Raw genomic sequence first — 18,858 nt, forward strand, 5'->3', positions numbered from 1 at the left:
ACTGACAAGTCACCTTTTTATTCCCTTTCTCTTGTCAGAGGTGGCTTTGCTCAAATAGGCTTAATTTCCATTTATAAGGTAATTACTTAAAAGGTAAGAAAGCTTAAAAAAATGTTAGCTGAGGAGTAGACTTGGATTTTGCACGTTTCCAAAAGCATCAGCTGTCGCTCCTTTCAAATGAAATGATTGATAAGACGTGAAGGGATAGGAATTTGCTGAGATGCCCCGGAATGTTAATTCTCCAGAGAGAAATTATGTCATGCATTGCTATGCAGCATGTGAAGATGTATGCCCTAAAGATTTCTTGGATGACCAATTCCTTTTGAAGCCCCTCTGCAACAATGAAATAGTCCATCTTGCCAAGTTCCAAAACCCAGAAGTAAAGCTTTGGGGGGAAAAAAAGGAGAGTGCACTTTTGATTTTGCTACTGTAGGGTATGGACCAATCAGACACATACTATTTATTCATTATATACAAAGGTTTATGAAACTCCTCACACAGCCCAAATGAACAAACACAAGTGAAAGAAACAGTGTCATGTTACAGGGCATGATAAGGAGATTTTACGACCTCCAAGGAATGTGGCCACATACTCAAGAGAGAGACTATGAAACAGAAACCCTCTTTAAAACAGACTTTGCTGCATTAATCATAGACTAACTGATCTATAAATGAACATGCATAAAACTGTGAAAGAAACAGTGTAAATGGTTTACTGTCTCGTGTACTATTAGGTATATATTATGGTATGTATCCTGGTATACAACCAACTAACGATCAATGTAACCTCACCTGTATAATGCCTCCTACCTAAATAATCCTCATTTAATGACTCACACTTTGATGTACATCACCTTCTTCTAGAATGCAGTGTGGATGTGTTATAGCTATTTTAGCATTAATGAAGGTATAATCATATTATGGGACAAAGATCCATAGTTCATTACAAATGCAAGTATTCAATTCAATGAAATGTGAAAATGAAATTCTGATAGTTCTTCTCATAGACCCTCTTCCGGTTTCCAATTTCATCCTATCACTAACCTATTTATGTATTCATGTGTGTATGTTGTTTAGTTTATTTATATTCATATAAATATCTATATTTAGTTAATAAAACTTGTACATAATATGTATTTGGTTCTGTTTTGCTTGCAATACAAGTCACTTTACGATCACGGTTTTTGCTACTGGCTCAAAGTACTGTACAGGCGAAGAAATAATTATTCTTCGGTGGCCATGGAAGATACCCTTTTCTTAGAATAAATTAATAATCAAAAGAGTTCGTTGGAAGAACTGATTAATTGATTGTAATATTAATTCAGCCACATCAAGTTAATCCAATTAACTGACCCAAATATTTATAATTAATAATAACAAGATATTATTGATTATTAATATTTCCAAAAAGCTGAGTTCCTTACACTACTTAAATTGAATCTTCTATTATGGCGAATGATTCGTCCTATGAGATATATGTCATGTGATATTGAAACAGAGGCCACTGTTTTCCGCATTCTTTATATTTCTCACAATATATATATTCTTTTGTGTAATCCCTTCCTGTAGCTGAAGCTTCAAAGCTGCATTAAGAGGTTTAAATAAACAATTACTCAAAGATCCCTCACTGTGCCTCTGAGAGCAGTCAGCCATGAATTCATCATAACACTCATTTCAGAAACACAGGTTGATTTATCACTGATGTGCTCAAAGGGCGGGATGAAATCCACATTACAAGTTCTTTACTTCCCTTATGGAATGCACTCTTGAATATTAACGCGTTTAATGCGCAAGTTAGTCGTTCGTGAGAAAAAACAAGCTTCTGTTGCACACATTTGGATGTTGTATTTGTTATGGGGTGGACTGAAGTTTCCTGTGATCGTTCCATAGTTCTCTTACGAGAGGTTCTTTCGTATTGCGTAAGCTAGCTTACGCTACGGGTAAAGTCATCTTTGCTCGAGATATTGAAGCAAAAAATTAACCTTAATTTTGTATTTAATGTCAACGCAGTGCAGCAGGTAGCAGACCTAGAGCAGGCCATATCGCGTGCTCATTGGTTGCCCTGCGGCAACTGCTGCAATCTTCCACTGAGCCTTGCGCGTGACGTCACACGCTAGAGGGTGCTTCGCGCCCTTACGCGTCATAGCCCACCAAAATGGGCGTGGCTTAGCGTATAAAAGCCAGGCTCGTAGGTTGTCTCACTGATTTCATCATCTTCAGCGAAGCTAGCCGCATCGCTGGACTCTGAGAGAAGCCGCCGCCTTTGAATCCAGCAACTAGCAAGCAGAGGAAAGTGCCTGTCTTCCCCACCTTCAGCCATCCGTGCCTGCTACGCCATCCGGCGTGTATCCTTTATCACTGCTAACTGTGTGTGTTCGCCGCTGCGAAACTCTTTCACAAAAAAGAGCGCAAGCGTTTGTTTTAAAATGCCTCACCTTTCCTGCGGCTCGTGTAGAGCCCAGCTCAGCGCAAGAGACCGCCATGTGATTTGTGCTCTCTGCCTGGGACCGGATCACGCAGCCCTCGCCCTGGATACGGGCGGCTGCGAGCACTGTGAAGCGATTACGCTGTCGACCCTGCGGGCTTGACTCGAAGCCTTCACACAGAACGCTGTCACTCCACCCTCTGGACCGCGCAGGAAGAAGCGCCGTGCTCAGAGGATGCCGGAGCCCGTGGCCGCAGTGAAGTGCTCGCCGGAACGTCTTCTGCCGGCCTCACTCTCTCCTTCTCCGCCCCTCCCGGACGCGCAACCGCCAGCTTCGGAGGCTGAAGGAGGCCACTCACTGGACAGCTGTTCCATCCTGGCGTCGGACAGTGAGGAGTGGTCGAGTTCACATCTCTCCGCCTCCTCATCCGTCCAGGAATCCAGCAGGACTCGGGCAGGCGTGGACGCCGAGTTAATGCGCCTCTTCTCTAAGGCCGTTGACCAACTCGGGCTCGATTGGTCACCGCCGAAGGAGCCCGCACCCAACAGGCTCGACGGCTGTTTCCTACACATCCGCCGCCCCCAGCCAGTTTCCAGATCTGCACCCTTTCTGCCAGAGCTGCACGCTGAGCTGTCAAAATCGTGGAACGCACCATTCTCCGCAAGGCTCCACGCTAATGTCTCCTCGACGCTCTCCCGAGTGGACGGCGCCGCCGAGAAGGGATACACCTTTATCCCCACAGTGGAAGCGGCGGTCGCAGCACACCTTTATCCCCCCACTGAGCAAAAACACAACTCAGCCCTTGTTGGCCGCGCCTTCGCCGCCGCCAGACAAGCTGCTTCCGCCCTGCATTCAATGGCCGTGCTGCAAATCCTTCAGGCTGATCTCCTCTGTGAGTGGGACGAGAAAAGCAAGGACCCGGCCGCCATCACGGATTTGAGCAGCGCGACGGATCTCTCTCTTCGTGACACTAAATCTGCAGCACAGGCGATGGGCAGATGCATGGCCTCGCTTACCGTCACAGAGAGGCACCTCTGGTTGACGCTGGCGGATATGGGGGAAGCTGAATGGTCCATGTTCCTCGACACGCCGCTCTCCCCTTCCGGTCTCTTCGGCCCAGTGGTAAACGGGATCGTCGACCGCTTCTCCGAAGTGCAGAAGACCACACAGGCCATGAGCCTTTTCCTGCTGCGACGCGTCAAGCTAGCCAGCGCCCAGCCCAGCCCCAGCCTCCACAGCATCGACAGGATGGCCGCCCTAGATCTCGCTCCTCCGGTCGCAGGCCGCCTCCCCCCCGGGGACCCCGGCCTAGAGTTGTGCTGAACCCCGAGCAGGGAAAGCCCTCCTAGCATCACTAGTGAGAAAAAGACGCGCTGGTCTCGCCATGGCCGGACCACCGTCGAAGCATCTCGTCCTGTCAGTCCCCTCGGTGAAGGCTACTGCAGACATACATATAGCAGCCAACGAGTCGGCAACACAGCCCGCTCGCCTGACGAAACGAAAAGTCGACCTCTTTGCGTCAAAAGACAACGCTCATTGCCCGATGTTCTTTTCAAAGAACGAGGATGCGCTGGCCCAAATCTGGCCCAGCCTCCCACTTTATGCTTTCCCTCCGGTCTCTCTGTTACCACAGGTAATCAAGAGAATCAGGGAAACGCGCCACTTGGTGCTCCTTATAGCCCCGCGCTGGGAGAATCAAACTTGGTTCCCGGAGCTGATGCGGCTGTCCCACACAGCCCCTTGGACGATTCCGGTGAGGAGAGACCTCCTCTCTCAAGCCCGCGGGTCAATCTGGCATCCCATCCAGAGCGCTGGTCTCTACATGCATGGTTGATCAACGGATACCCGTTGTACTGCCAGAGGGAGTGATGAACACGATCACGCAATCCAGAGCCCCCTCTACGAGGCGGCTTTACGCGTCTAAATGGTGGGTGTTCTCCAAATGGTGCGCCGATAGAGCTGTTGGATAAGGGCAGGTCCCCATCCACGCTTAAAGTCTATGTGGTGGCCGTTGCAGCGTTCGCTGAGTCGACGCGCGTCCATTCAATAGGAAGGAACGAGCTCATCATTCGCTTCCTTAGAGGAGCTAGACGGATGAACCCCCTGCGACCCCCCTCGGTTCCCATCTGGGATTTTTCACTGGTCCTAGAGGCTCTGAAAGCTTTCCCCTTTGAACCGTTAGACTCCGTGGACCTAAAGTACCTCTAGCTCAAAACCGTTTTTCTGACAGCTCTGTCATCAGTTAAACGTGTGGGGGATTTACACGCGCTATCTGTTAGTGCGGCGTGTCTTGAGTTCGGGCCAAATGACTCTAAAGTCATCCTCAAGCCAAGACATGGTTATGTCCCTAAAATATTGGGCACCCCATTCAGAGCGCAGGTCATTTCTCTCTCGGCTCTGCCTGCATCCGACAGTGAGGGTGATGTGAACCTCCTCTGCCCCGTCAGGGAGCTCAGGATTTACATTACGCGCTCCGCCTCTTTCAGGCGTTCAGAACAGCTCTTTGTCTCGATTGGTGGGCGCACCAAGGGTCTCGCCGCTGCGAAACAGAGCCTGTCTGGATGGATAGTGGAAGCTATCACATCTGCTTATATGTCTAAAGGTCTGCAATGCCCTTTGGGTGTTAGGACGCATTCCACCAGAGGCGTGGCCTCGTCGTGGGCTTGGTCCAGCGGAATTTCCATTCATGACATTTGTGCGGCGGCAGGCTGGGCCTCTCCGTCCACATTTGTTAGGTTTTATAACCTGGAAGTTCCCGCCTTGCAGGCTAGACTTCTGTCAGTGTGAGCAGTGTGTTGTCCTGCCCAGATTATCATGCGCGGACTTCCCTCACGCGACGTTAGCTCTCCTGGTTGAGCTGCACTATAGGTTGAACAGTTATGGACCGGCGACGCTGCTCTGTATACCCTATATGTGCTTATAACATGTGCTGGCCCGCATTGCTGGCCACCAGTTTCCCACTTATCTATGTTCCCCGGGAATCCCTGGGACTCATGAAGTGTAGGCTGGGCGCGCACGGCGTTGACAATGGGTTCCCGTAGCGTAAGCTAGCTTACGCAATACGAGAGAACCTCTCATAAGAGAACGATACTCGGTTACTATCGTAACCTCGGTTCTCTCTAGAAGAGGGAACGAGTATTGTGTAACCTGACTGCCACGAGCGTCTTATCGCTTCAGCTGATGAAACCAGTGAGACAACCTACGAGCCTGGCTTTTACACACTAAGCCACCCCCATTTTGGCAGGCTATGACGCGTAAGGGCGCGAAGCGCCCTCATTGGACGTGACGTCATGCGCGAGGCTCAGTGGTAGGTTGCAGCAGTTGCCACAGGGTAACCAATGCCTGCTCTAGGTCTGATAGCTGCTGCACTGCGTTGACAATAAATACAAAATGAAGGATAATTTTTGGCTTCAATATCTCCACCAAAGATGACTTTACCCGTAGCGTAAGCTAGCTTACGCAATACTCGTTCCCTCTTCTAGAGAGAACCGATGTTACGTTAGTAACCGAGTATCGTTCTCTGGATGGCTGGGTTTTCTTTGCATTTTAGATTTATACCTGACTTTAACATCAAAATAAGCCTTTTGTGCAAGAATGTGGCAGACAAAAGAATAAGTAAAAGATTCTTTTAAGTTAAAGAGTATTTGAGAAATGTTGTACCTCTAATGTTCCCCAGTCAGACGCGTTGGTGGACATCACTGTGCCTTCTGCAGCAGATGTCTTGAGTCGAAAAGACAGATGGAAGTTCTTGTTGCCCTCTTCTAATTGATAGAGGTATTTCAGATAACCCTTGCTGTCAAACCTCAAGGCCGATTCTGCAATGCAGAAAGCATAAATAGTAAGTACATTGTGTTGAAACTAATAACTGGTATGGAGTTAATCTTTTTTACTTCCACTTTAAATAAATATTTCACACAAAAAAACAGAAAATACTGTACTGTTTACAGACACTACCATTCAAAAGTTTGGGATAAGATTATTTTTAAGGATATTAATATCTTTTCGGCAACACTATTGATCAATAAGTTATGACTACATGTGTTTTTACATTGCTTTAACTGATCAAAACAAGATAAGCAATTTTCCAATTTTTTAATAAGTAGTACAAGATTCAATCCATTTAAATCAGTTTAATGAAATTTAAGTTGAAATTACTTAAACATCCAAGTTTATTGTACTTTAAAATGTAAGGTATCTTAAGCAGAGGTGGAAAGTAACGAATTACATTTACTCGCGTTACGTAATCTGCTACCGTAATCGCGTTCGTTTTTTTGTGTACTTCTACTTTTTTAAGTAGTTTTTAAAATCTGTAATTTTACTTTTACTTAAGTACGTTTTGTTTGAAGTATTGTAATTCGCTACATTTGAAATCATATCCGTTACTGAGTAAAAAATAATAATACAAGGGAGAAAAAAAAAATCACACTCCGGAAACTACTGCATTGATTGAAGGGCGGGAGAACAAACACGCAAAAAAGGTGACGCAGACCCAGCTGTAGCTGAAAGCGAAGCGCCCTCAATTTTTATGAAGCGAATTATGGCCAGTATGGAAATACTTTCGATGTGAAAAAGTGTGGTTGTCCTCGAGGATAGATATCCAATTTGCAAAAAATGTGGACAGTAATATGGCTCGTTTTTCACTGAGCGGTACAGCAGGGTACAGTTCGGTACGGTACGCAATTATTTGCGTTTCCACTATCAAAAGTTGTGAATGGTACCAAAAAGCCGAACCGTACCGTACCACTTTTTGGGTACCCTTCCATTGGGGTACCTAGCACCAATGCACATATTGCCTGGAATATGTTTTATATTTTTTAATTTGAACGAAAAGAGGCAGGGTTGTGTTTTATATTTAGTTTTGTTATAAATATAGGCTACCGTACATAGGCTACATGCAGTGGCTGAACCACATTTGTGTGCTTATAATGTTTAAAATATATTTAAATGAAGTCGAAAAGAAGCAGAGTGGTGTTTTATAACATATTTCGTTTTATTGTTGCCTAAAATGTACATACGGAGATAACCGGAGTAGCAGAGCGAGCTGAGTGGCGCTTTCAAGAATGCGCTGTTCCATTAGCAGAATTACTGGACTCGCGTCCTCGGGAGTCATTCTCCTGAGTCGGACTTTGCGTAGGCTACTTGGTATTGAGAAACGCGTAATGCCGCCGCTTGTTTCTTGTGACAAACATGCCGAGAAGCAAGAACAAGATCTGCTGTATGTCATCCATTGTTGTTTACTATGTCGCTTTCTTCTTCGCGCGAAAATGACGTTGATCGCTTCTTTCCGGCAAACACCCCGCTTATCAAGTAAGGGTACTGTTGGCGGTGGAAACGCTAGCCGGATCATGGTTTACCGCCCCGAACCGTACTGTACTGTACCGTACCGTACCGCTCAGTGGGAACGAGCCAAAAGTGGCTGTAAAAGGAGGATACACAGGACACCATCCCTCCTGCAGATAAAGGTATGTCCCGATTATAACGTAAGGCCGAATGATTTACGTGATGCAGACGGAATCCCGGAATCCAGTCATGAAAATGGAATTTACATAACGCAGAAGATGTAACGTAAAACGCGCAAAATGATGGATGGATGAATACATGGAGAGTACAACTCTGCAATAAATCCAATCGCGACATGGTCTGTGAATATTTAAGCGCAAAAATACTGCTATGTAAATATATAACCTGCTTGTTCTGTGTTTCTGTGAATCGGTGTGAATGAGCTGCTCCGCTTTGTACTCAAGTACGCGTGGTGTTTTCAGCGTCTCACAAACAATTTGAGTACATGATGAATACATGAACATTTCCAGAACTGCTGTGAGAGAACGCCTAATGAGCATTTTCATCATTTTATTTGAGAAAAAACATTGTCAAATAGGCTTACACATTGAAACAGGTCTTCACTACAACCCGTCAAAATAAAAGTTTGGTTTAACTAGGAGAAATTATGACAGAAATATATTACTATTGTAGGCATACAATAGAACGTACTTCTCAAATTAATAATAACAATAACAATAATAATACAATTTATTTAAACATTAATTAAGGCATATATTTTTGGTCCATGGTTTAATTTAGTAAATCTGTTTTTTTTGCAGCTCTTCCCCAAAAAATAAAAGGACACAAGTTTAAATTTTCATTTGATTGCCACCGTTTTTGATAATATATTTGGATTAAATCATAAAAAGAAACATTAATTTTCTGAATAAAATACATTTCATAGGACTATATTATTCTTAATTTTTTTTTATTAATGTTAAAGTTTAGTTGTTAATCTAATTCATTAACAATTATTGGATTTAATTGATTAGACATATTCTGTTGAAATTATAATAAACAAAACAAACAAATTGTTTCAAGTTTGTTATAATAAAAGCATTTGTTCAACCCCAAAAAAACTGTTTTCTTTAATTTAACTGTCATTTTAACTGATGATAATAATAATAACCATAATTTAATAATACCGTTTATTTAATAATTGATCAATACTGTAAACCGTGATATTTTCTGAGTCGTTATCATACTGTAAAAATCTCATACCCTCATACAACCCTACACGGGAGAGTCCCCCCACACCACCCCGCCCTGCTTTTAAAAAAGTAACTCAGTAACTTTTACTTGAGTACATTTTAAATGAGCTACTTTTTACTTTTACTTGAGCAGATTTTTAGACCGGTAATTTTACTTGTACTTAAGTAAAATTTCATTGAAGTAGTAGTACTTTTAATCGAGTAGAATATTTTATTACTCCTTCCACCTCTGGTCTTAAGCATAAATTGTGCATATTAGAATGATTTGACACTGAAGACTGGATGGAAATTCAGGTTTGTCATCAAAGTAAAAAAATACATTAAACTGCAATAAAAACAGTTATTTTAAATTGTAATAGTATTTCACAATATTACTGTTTCACTGTAGTTTTGATAAAATAGATGTCAGCATAAGAAAATATAAAAAAAATCTTACTGACACCAAACCTTTGAACGGTATTGCACATGAAAAACAAATCAATGAAAGCACATAGTGCCCAGGAGCTGTCAAGATCTAAAAGAATAAATCTAAAATAAAAGTATCAATGTAAATACACAAGTACTGTAAATGTAATGTGTTTGCTCTATAGTGTTTGTGTAATCAATAGACTGATTTTGCATTCATTATTCTCAACATATTTTCCCCTTTGGCATAGCTCTCAAATCTTATTAACATTCTCATACATTTAAATATAATGTGCCACAACTTGACGTCAATGATGACGTCAATTGGTTCTTGTATGTCTCATGTCACACACAATGAACATGTGCAAAGTTGTGATATAGCTTCAGACACCTAGACTTATAATGATAAAAAAGTCATATTGATCAAAATGAGTTTTCATCATATATTCATGTTTCCAAGACACAGGGATCCTAGTTTTTCAAAGACAAAAACAGCTTGTTTTGACTTATTTTAAATCATTTTAAAGTAATCTTTAAGTTTCCCTGTGGGCCCTGACCCCCTGATTGAGAACCACTGATATAGACTACTGCTTTTTGTCCTTATTGGAGCTTGAAAGCCCCTGGTCACAACATGTTTTTGTTGTATGAAAAGGTGCAGCTTGAAATATCTGCTAAATGTTTTCTTTTGAGTTCCCTGGACAATGAAAATCCTATGATTTTGGAATGACATGAAAGGGCATTTCATGTAAGGTTAACTGTCCCTTTAAGGTAAACCCAGAGCAGTCAAAACAAAGGTGCAACTAAGTGAGAAACTTGATAATATTCAAGGCCTCTGGGTTTATCTTCAGTGAAATGCAGAATAAGAGGCTGGTGGTCTGCCTACCATTGCAGGAGCACACGCTCTCCCAGCTGTGCTGCGGGGTGATGAAGTTCGCCCGTGCTGTGGCGTAGTTACTCATTCTCCCCTGCCTCATCACTACTGAGTTCCTGCAACCCTGAGGTGGGCAATCAGCGCCCACACAGCCATCATGCATCAGTCTCAAGACATTCAAACCTAGTGCATCTTCTACTTTTGAAATGACCCCAGTCAGGCGTTGAACAGGCACTGGCTGGACGGAGCCATCCGGAGCTCGACGGACCAGCAGTACCTCCATGTCGGCGGAGTCCGGCTGTTGTTGCAAGCTGGCGATGTGCAGCTCTTGTCTGGATATGTTTAACTCCGAGCCCAGGCTGCGCTGGAGGCCTCTCCAGTGATCAGACACAAACTCTTCAGCCGAAAGTCCAGCCAACTGCAACGTAAAGCCCTGATCCAGAGCATGTTGAGCGCCAGCCCAAACGTGGACCTTCACTCCAGCCCAAATGCTAAATGTTCCATCAGACACGCTCACGTTCAAGTGGTACAGGCCTGGCTCCAGGTCCTTTTCCACCACGATCTTTCCATCCACTGTGTCCACAGAGAACAGGCCCCGGTCCGGGGCATCAGAGACCAGTTTGTATGACAGGATGTCTTGTGGATCTTGGTCCGTAGCGTGCAGCTTGCCGATGACACGTTTGGAGAATGTCCCCCCAGCTGTGGTAATGAAAACCTCAAGTGGAGACACAGTGGGTGGATATCGACTCTGCTCTGTGATGTTGATCTTCACCACGCATATAGAGGACAGCGGAGGGTGGCCGCTGTCAGTGACCTGTGGAGATGATATTTATGTGAAGTGTGAAAAAAACATTGCGATGTGTGAACAATACACTGACCTTTGAGGAGTCACTTTAAATAATTTAAAATGGTGTGGTAAAATCCCTGGCCCACAGATAACAATCAAGTTTACAACCATAGGTAAGCTTGTCCTGAACCATACAAGTCATATTTCATTTGAAGGGCTAGTTCACCAAAAAATGAAAGATTATTTCATCGTTTATCCGCTCTTATGTTGTTACAAGACATATGACTTTTGTTTTGTTTTTTAGTCTGTGGAAGACAGGAAGGAGAAGTTTTGAAAAATATTCAAGCTACTCTTTTCTGTATAATAAAAGTGAATGGAGAACAGGGATTGAGAACCATTTGGAATTTTTAAAATGCTTTTGAACTTCCAATGCAATTCTTGAATTTGAATTGAGGTAGCAAAAAAGGATTCGGAATTCCAATTTAAATTAGAATTAAAAACAAAGGTACCACTTTATTTTACAATGCCCTTGTTACACACGTTACGTGTAGTAACAAGTAATTATTATATAATTTGTGCATAATTACATGCATATAACCCTAAACCACACCCTAATCCTAACTGTATAGTAAGTACATGTAGTTAATTATACTTAAATGTATAATGAAAACATTAAAATAAAGTGTAACCAATATATATATATATATATATATATATATATATATATATATATATATATATATATATGCTATCGACAAAAGATAACAGACCTTTTTTTTTGCCCACAAAATTTAGCGGACATATTGCTAATATTACCGCACCATTAGAACAACATAAGGATGAGTAAATTATGATAGTCTTTCATTTTTTGGTTGAGCTATTCCTTTAAACTTATAACAAGCATGTGTTGTAAACATGTGTTGTACTCGTAACTGAAGTTAATGAATGAAATCTTTCACCTGGATTTTTAGCAGATGCTGAGGCTTGACTCTCCTCCTCAGCAGGGAGGATACGGACAGCAGTCCTCCTTGGTCAATATGAAAACTCCTGTCCTCATTTCCCGAGACAATGTGGAAGGAGAAGGGAGGGCCGTTCTGAGGCGTATCTCTGTCTGTTACCAGCATCTGCAGAATCCCACTGCCAACAGAATTCCCTTCCTGTATCCAGAAAAACATCATTAATCAAGCAACACATGCTTGGGAAAATACCATCTGACTTTTAGGAAAGTTGTGGCTGTCCTTTCTTAAACAAATAACATAAATACATTATTTATTTTGATCAGGACGATTCTCGCTTTGAAGCGAGTTTTATTGTATTCTATTGCTTTGGCAACAGAATGAGTCTTGGTGACAAATCATCAGAATTGTTGGAAAAGAATAACCATGGTCATTCTGCTCTGATGTTTCTTTCTGTTTTACAAAATCAATAGCATATTTCTGTCACGGGACTCGTTTTTAATGCCAACAAAAAAACAAATCTAAGCTTGAAGATGCAACCCAATTCTGTCGAAATGGAAGAAGAGCCAGAACAGATGGTGATTTTTATCACTCTGTCTGTATTTGTCAACAAAGTGCTACCGATTGGATTAACGTACTCCTCGTCTCCGTTGAAGCTGGCACAACTGGAACAGGTAATTGAAACAGAATGCTTGGCTGGCAGAGCTGAGCCTAATTGTTACTGACCACCTACATGGTGCCAAATAGCCACTGCACTCTAAAGACACAGACACCTTAGGTGAGGTAAATGAGGTGTGAGAAATATTTCCAAGTCAGCAGAGTTGGCCCTATAATTAGAAGCAATGGATCCGGCTGACTCTGAAGGGGTAAACAGACGGTCCGAATGCTGGCACAGAAAAAAATGCTATATTATGCATGGCTGATTGGCTCTTTAGCCTGAACTCTTGCCTTCCCCTATGCCCATGTGCAGCTTAGAGCAAAAATGAGATGCCAACTGTGTCCGAAACTTGAAAACAAAGCAGTATATGAAGGCATCTGGTTGGTTTTGGCACATTTGATGCGGCGCCAGGTGCGACGCAAGTGTTTTTTGCTAGTTTCAGCCTGACGCAGTTATCATTTTCACATCCTGCGTCATGTTGTTTAAATAGCAAATGCATTTGCACCCATTTGTGCGCCCATGGGCTTTCTGGTCTGAAAACGAGTTGTGTTCAGGCGCATTGTTGGCGCGTTGCTATTTTGAGGCAACTGAAATAGACTGCGCCATTGACCAACTGAAATATTTTTTTTGCAATTTAAAGAGCGCATTAGTAATAATGCGCCTATAGGCGGGTGCACAAAGCACGTCCACTCTGCTTATTACACACACAGGCAGCAGCACACAAACATGCCAAATATTAAAAATAAAAGGATTACAATGTAAAAGATTATTATTGTGTACACTTTTTACAGATTATTATCCCGTAGATGGTCTGCTTGAGCTTTAACCTCGCGCACGAGCAGATCTGTTTCCTCTCTTGAGACGCGTTTAGTCTTTCTGCTTGCAAATTGCGCCATGTAAACAGCAATCCGCTATGGCGCGAGTGAAACTGGCTTTTAAAGGGAATGGGAGATGAGACTCTGATTGGTTTATTGCATGTTACTCCCAAAACACACCCATTCCTCATTAAGAGAATAGGGACAACCCTTTTAGACCATTTTCCCGTCGTTAAACTACCAAAAGTGGATTCGGACACACCCTGAGTGCACTTGCGTTGTGCGCTTTAGACCATGCACTTAGATCGTTAAAATAGCGCCCTATGTGTGATAACCATTTTAATCATTAAATATTTGCTTCGTTATGCGCAAATACGATGCGCATTTGAAGTTGTTCTAGATCGTTTGCCGTGATATTACGGTGTCTTGGAAGACTTAAAACTGTCTGTTTGAAGAAAGTCAAGTCATTGACTAGCTTTGCAGGGAGGCGAAAGGGTAGGTTTTGGACGACGTGTATTTTTACCTGAAGAACAAGGCTGTGATTGATCTGCGAGAACGTCGGTGGGTTGTCGTTGACGTCAGATACGGTGACTGTCACCTGGACGGCAGAGGATAAAGGTGGATCGCCTTCATCGGCAGCTTGCACAGTTAACGAGTAGTGCGTTATCTGAAAGGCGAAAGGCTGTGTCAGTGGGATTATGAAGGTATGAACAGTCAAATATCCACAGAAGTGATTAAAATGTTCATCTGTGATCAAAGGATATAACTAAATCCCTGATAAAACAAGCAAGTAGGTGTTCTGGGTTGCGATTCAGGAACTCACCTCTTCCCTATCCAGCATGGAGCGGACCGTTATGTGTCCAGTGCGAGGGTCGATGCTGAACTGCTGCTTTGGATCACCGTTCACAATGGAGTATATGATGAAGTTATTCGGAGGCCCATCAAGGTCAACAGCATTTACCTGAGACAGATGCACAGTTAATGAAAGGAAGATGAGCACACATGAATGGTTTTAAGCGAAGCTTTAAAGCTCTGGATAAGTGCCGATTCTTCTAATCCAACGGTCTGTTTCAGACATGCCTAATGTCCTAATGAATATCTGAAAAGGCTGTGAGTGCTCATAAACAATCACCATTAGCTGATTGCTGTATTCAAAATGTTTTTCTGATTGTTTAACTGACAGATGCGGTAAATCATTCACTCAACAGCTGCCACAATAGCTTGTTTCAATCCCGTCACCAGATTGATAACAGCTGTCTTCACTTTGCTTCATAGAAAGCATTGTGGAGAAAGTCTGAGACACATTGCATGTGGAATCAAAGGTACTGTAACAGGATAACAGCCCAGAAACAAAAACAAAAAATCATTTTCATACTCTTTTCTCTTGTTTTCTGTAAAAAAAATCATCCCTGAGACAAAACAGTGGGTGAAATAAAATAAATTATAAATATTAAATGAAAAAACTAAACTTAAAATGGTAACACTTTACAATAAGGTCTCATTTATTAACATTATTTACCATAACATTTATTAACTTTATATACATAAACTAACATGAACTAACAATGAGCAATACATTCATTACAGTATTTATAAATCTTTGTTAATGTAATAAAAAAATCAATCTGTTTATTCTTGGTTCAGGTTAGTTTACAGTGCATTAACTAATGTTAACAAATTCAACATTTGATTTTAATAATGTATTAGTAAATGCTAAAATTGACTAAGATTAATAAATGCTGTAGAAGTCTTGTTAATTCTAGTTCACGTTAACTAAAGTAGTTTTACTTTAGTTAACTTATTTTAACAAACTTATTTTAAAGTGTTACCCTTAAAATGTCTTTCGCAAATAAATTCAATTAATTATTTAATTTTAAGTACTAAAATTACTAAAACTAAAACTTTTAAATAAATAAAAAATCAAGCTAAATAGAACTATTTAAAAAAACAATAACAAGGACAAAAGCACATGATTAAATTATTAAATTAATTATTAAAATAAATATGAATACATACTATAATAGTATATACATAATACTAAAATAACAGTAGATCATTTATTTATTTATTTTTCATAAATATATATATTATCAAACTTTTATTTTAAAATCCGATTAATTGCGATTAATCGATTTGACTGCACTAATATATATATATATGCAGTTTTACTTCTCAAGCAAGTGTATCTTCATATATTTAGATATATTTTATTTTAAGAAAATTATCATTTGCAAGGAATCACGCAGTCAGCTTTAGCCTTATTTTGAAAAGCTTCATCACAGGATGTTCAGTGATAGTTAAGTGTGATACCTGCAGAACCATGTCCCCAGGTGAAATGTCCTCTGCAATCACAGTTCTGTAGCTACTGAGGTTAAAGACAGGCGGGTTGTCGTTGACGTCTGTGATATTGATAATAACCGTGGCAATGTCACTGAGCAGTGATTTGCCCCTTGCCCCTTCCACTGACAGGTAATACTCGCGGCACAGCTCAAAATCCAACGTAGCATTCAGCGACAGGAAACCTATGGCACAGAGCAACAAAATCACATCCAGTCAGTCCTGGCTGGCATTCTCAGTTCTTCTCAGAAAACATCCAGCATACATTATCTCTTTATCAGTTCGCACAGATATTCTGTCTTGGTTAAAAGTGCAAAAATTGGAGAGAATATTAAAGTTGGTTCTGAAAAAAAAAAAGATCTAGCACCATTTACTTTGACAGTTTTGGCTTAAAAATGCCCAAATTCTGTAGGCTTTATGTTTCATAAATGTGTGAACAATATTGGCCAACTAAAAAATATCTTGATGAGTTTGTATGAGTTTTTTTTTATTTTATTTTTTTATTACAGTTCCCTAGTGATAGAAGCAGAACTGATCTTTGGGTTTGATGAAGAGCTTATTTACAATTCTCATATAAACTTGTTTCTAATGTGTGATTTATCGTTCAGTGTCTATTTCCGCTGTACCGTGTGCCTAACATCCTGTATGTTCAGTATATAATAGTGCTGACAGAAACGTTCGGAAAGAATGGGAGTTCATTTCAATATCTAAAACCTTCTTTTATCGCTGCGTAAGCTGGCCACTTGCATTCAATCTTGACTAATACCTCTCATGTACTTCCCAGTGGAGTTGGACTGAATGCATGATATCTTTTATGCAATGTTGCATTTCTGTTTTTGCAAAGTGCTTGATTCCTACAAGAGGCTGATTCATCTAAAGTGATTGAAAATCCAGTGGGATTTGCTCTGTGCATTATGGGTAGACGCTGCTATTGTGTGTCTCATTCTCCAGTAGCAGAGAAAGTTGACTACTGGACCTCTTGCTGACCTGTGTGCTCACATTATCAGAGTAAATCAAGATGGAACAGAACAACAAAAAAGCATTGGCATCCTTGCTTAAAGCTCAAGAATCGAGTTTTCAGTGCAAAATTACTCTGTGTAATGTTTATTTTCATTGATTTAAAAGATCAAGAGCTATGTTGAGTCACTTAATGGCTTTCTTAGAGATCCACCACCATATTATAAACAGCGCAGTGTTTGTCCTTGGCACATGTTTTGTCAATATAGGTGTGTTTGTGCTTGTGTTGAACATAGAGCTTTTGTGCGAGAGTGGACAGCCATAGTAATCCTCGTCTAAGCAAAAGGAACACTTTTCAATGTCAAGTGTGATGAAGATGCAACAATGTTCTCTGCATTTAGCAATGAATCGCTGACTATAGGCTAAATGTGTATTTGTATTTAATTGGACATTGATGCAGGCTGTTATGGGAACAAATGGCTCAGCCTTCATAAAAATAACAGTCAATATGGCCTGCAATAACCATCAATGTCAGTCATCAGCTTACATCTGTTTTTTTTTTTTGGTTCGAAAGAGTAAAATAACTTTTGAACATTCTGTCAGTGCAGAGATCACAGCCCACCAATCTTGTCGTGAGAGAGGCGACTTGAGACTGAACTGTGGGTAATAAGATGTAAAACTGTGACATCTACTGGGAGATGCAAAAACTGGAATTTCATGAAGGTTTATATGATTCATGAGTTCCTGGAATGACAAAAGCTTGTGCTTAATCATTTCATAATGTCTTAAAACAGTGTTGAAACTATACTAGAGCTTTTCTGATCCTCTGATGCTGATGTCACACAATGATTTATTGACAATAAAGGACTTCCCTTCATCTCTCAATGACAAATGAATAACTTCACCTATTTTCATAAATCGATCCCTCTTGACTAAGGTAAGGTTGTAGTTAATTTGCCTACAGTAACCTGCTAAATGAGTCACTTGCAATCTATTAAACTTTTTAAAAATGTGCAAACATGCATGTTCACCCATCAGGTTAAGGTAAACAGTGATATTCTTGTTTTTATATTTCATTCTTTTTTATTGCTGAGTCATTTTAAAATTGCTGAGGCAAACAGATTTTTTAAATACTTAGGGAATCATTCCTAAGGCTATTTGCAACGAGACAAACATAACTGGTAGATAACTGTCTATACCTCCCAAACAGGTGTTGTGTTGTTAATCAAATTATGATTTTTCACCAAAGTAGGCCAGGTATTTGTCTAATATGGTGATCAATGATACTATATATATATACATCATGAAAATCATCTTACTCATGATTCCATCAGTGTTACTGGTTCTTATTATGTTTAATTAGGTGTAACTGCCAACAGTAAATTTTATTTATTTATTTTTAATCCTACAATTATTCAGTTTGACCTTGCGTGAAATGAGAAAAAGGCAAAGTATAATACAGTGCAAGTGGTTTAATGTATGATTGATGAGTTGTACATGTGTCATGTACAAATTGTTTTTGATTATTATAGAGAAAGTTTGATTATACCACGTTTTGGTAAGACGGGTACACGAGAACAATCGAAGATGAAAAAATTGACAACTATAATTAAAAAACCTTAGGTATTCTTCAAAAAAGGGGAGATTTCTATTGAAATGCAGTGGATACGGTCAAATCATGCAAACTTCACCAAAAGAGTTCACTGTACTTGAAAGGAAATATTGCTGATACAACACTGAAGAACTGCTTTTGAACTATGAATCATCCAATCTATTTCATTCACTTTCTTATAAAGGTTTTTCTAGATGACACATCTTAATATGAATCACTGAACTGAAAAGTCCAAAATATAATGCATACCCAGCAGATCTGAGCTTGACTATTATTTACTAGAAACTATGCGAAACTACACAGTGGACTTACAGCGTCTGGAAGGGAATTACCTAGCCAACGGATTTATGCAGAATGCTTGCTATCAGGCAGAACTGAAAGTTTCATATGGTTTGACAACTAATAAAGAGTTTGGCTCAATCTTTGATAAAAGTCCTGCAGCATGAATGCTCAGAGGATTTGAAGATAACAGGACAAGAGCAAGAAAGAGAGGGGAGACTA

The 18,858-nt window shown here is 40.7% G+C and overlaps 1 protein-coding gene across 1 annotated transcript in view; it reads right to left on the reverse strand.

Annotated features, from left to right (window-relative positions):
• fat2 (FAT atypical cadherin 2) overlaps positions 1-18,858 on the reverse strand; it is a 54,980-nt gene that overhangs the window by 9,994 nt on the left and 26,128 nt on the right. The window contains exons 15-20 of the mRNA XM_077235966.1: positions 15,762-15,973; positions 14,275-14,412; positions 13,975-14,118; positions 11,982-12,179; positions 10,248-11,049; positions 6,087-6,241 (exon numbers count right to left, since the gene is read on the reverse strand). Coding sequence (XP_077092081.1) covers positions 6,087-6,241; positions 10,248-11,049; positions 11,982-12,179; positions 13,975-14,118; positions 14,275-14,412; positions 15,762-15,973 — 1,649 coding nt within the window. The remainder of the gene's footprint in view (positions 1-6,086; positions 6,242-10,247; positions 11,050-11,981; positions 12,180-13,974; positions 14,119-14,274; positions 14,413-15,761; positions 15,974-18,858) is intronic.

The sequence above is a fragment of the Siphateles boraxobius genome, unplaced genomic scaffold, assembly GCF_051911475.1.
Source record: "Siphateles boraxobius isolate OS27281-9 unplaced genomic scaffold, OSU_SipBor_1 2, whole genome shotgun sequence".
NCBI classification, from domain to species: Eukaryota; Metazoa; Chordata; class Actinopteri; order Cypriniformes; family Leuciscidae; genus Siphateles; species Siphateles boraxobius.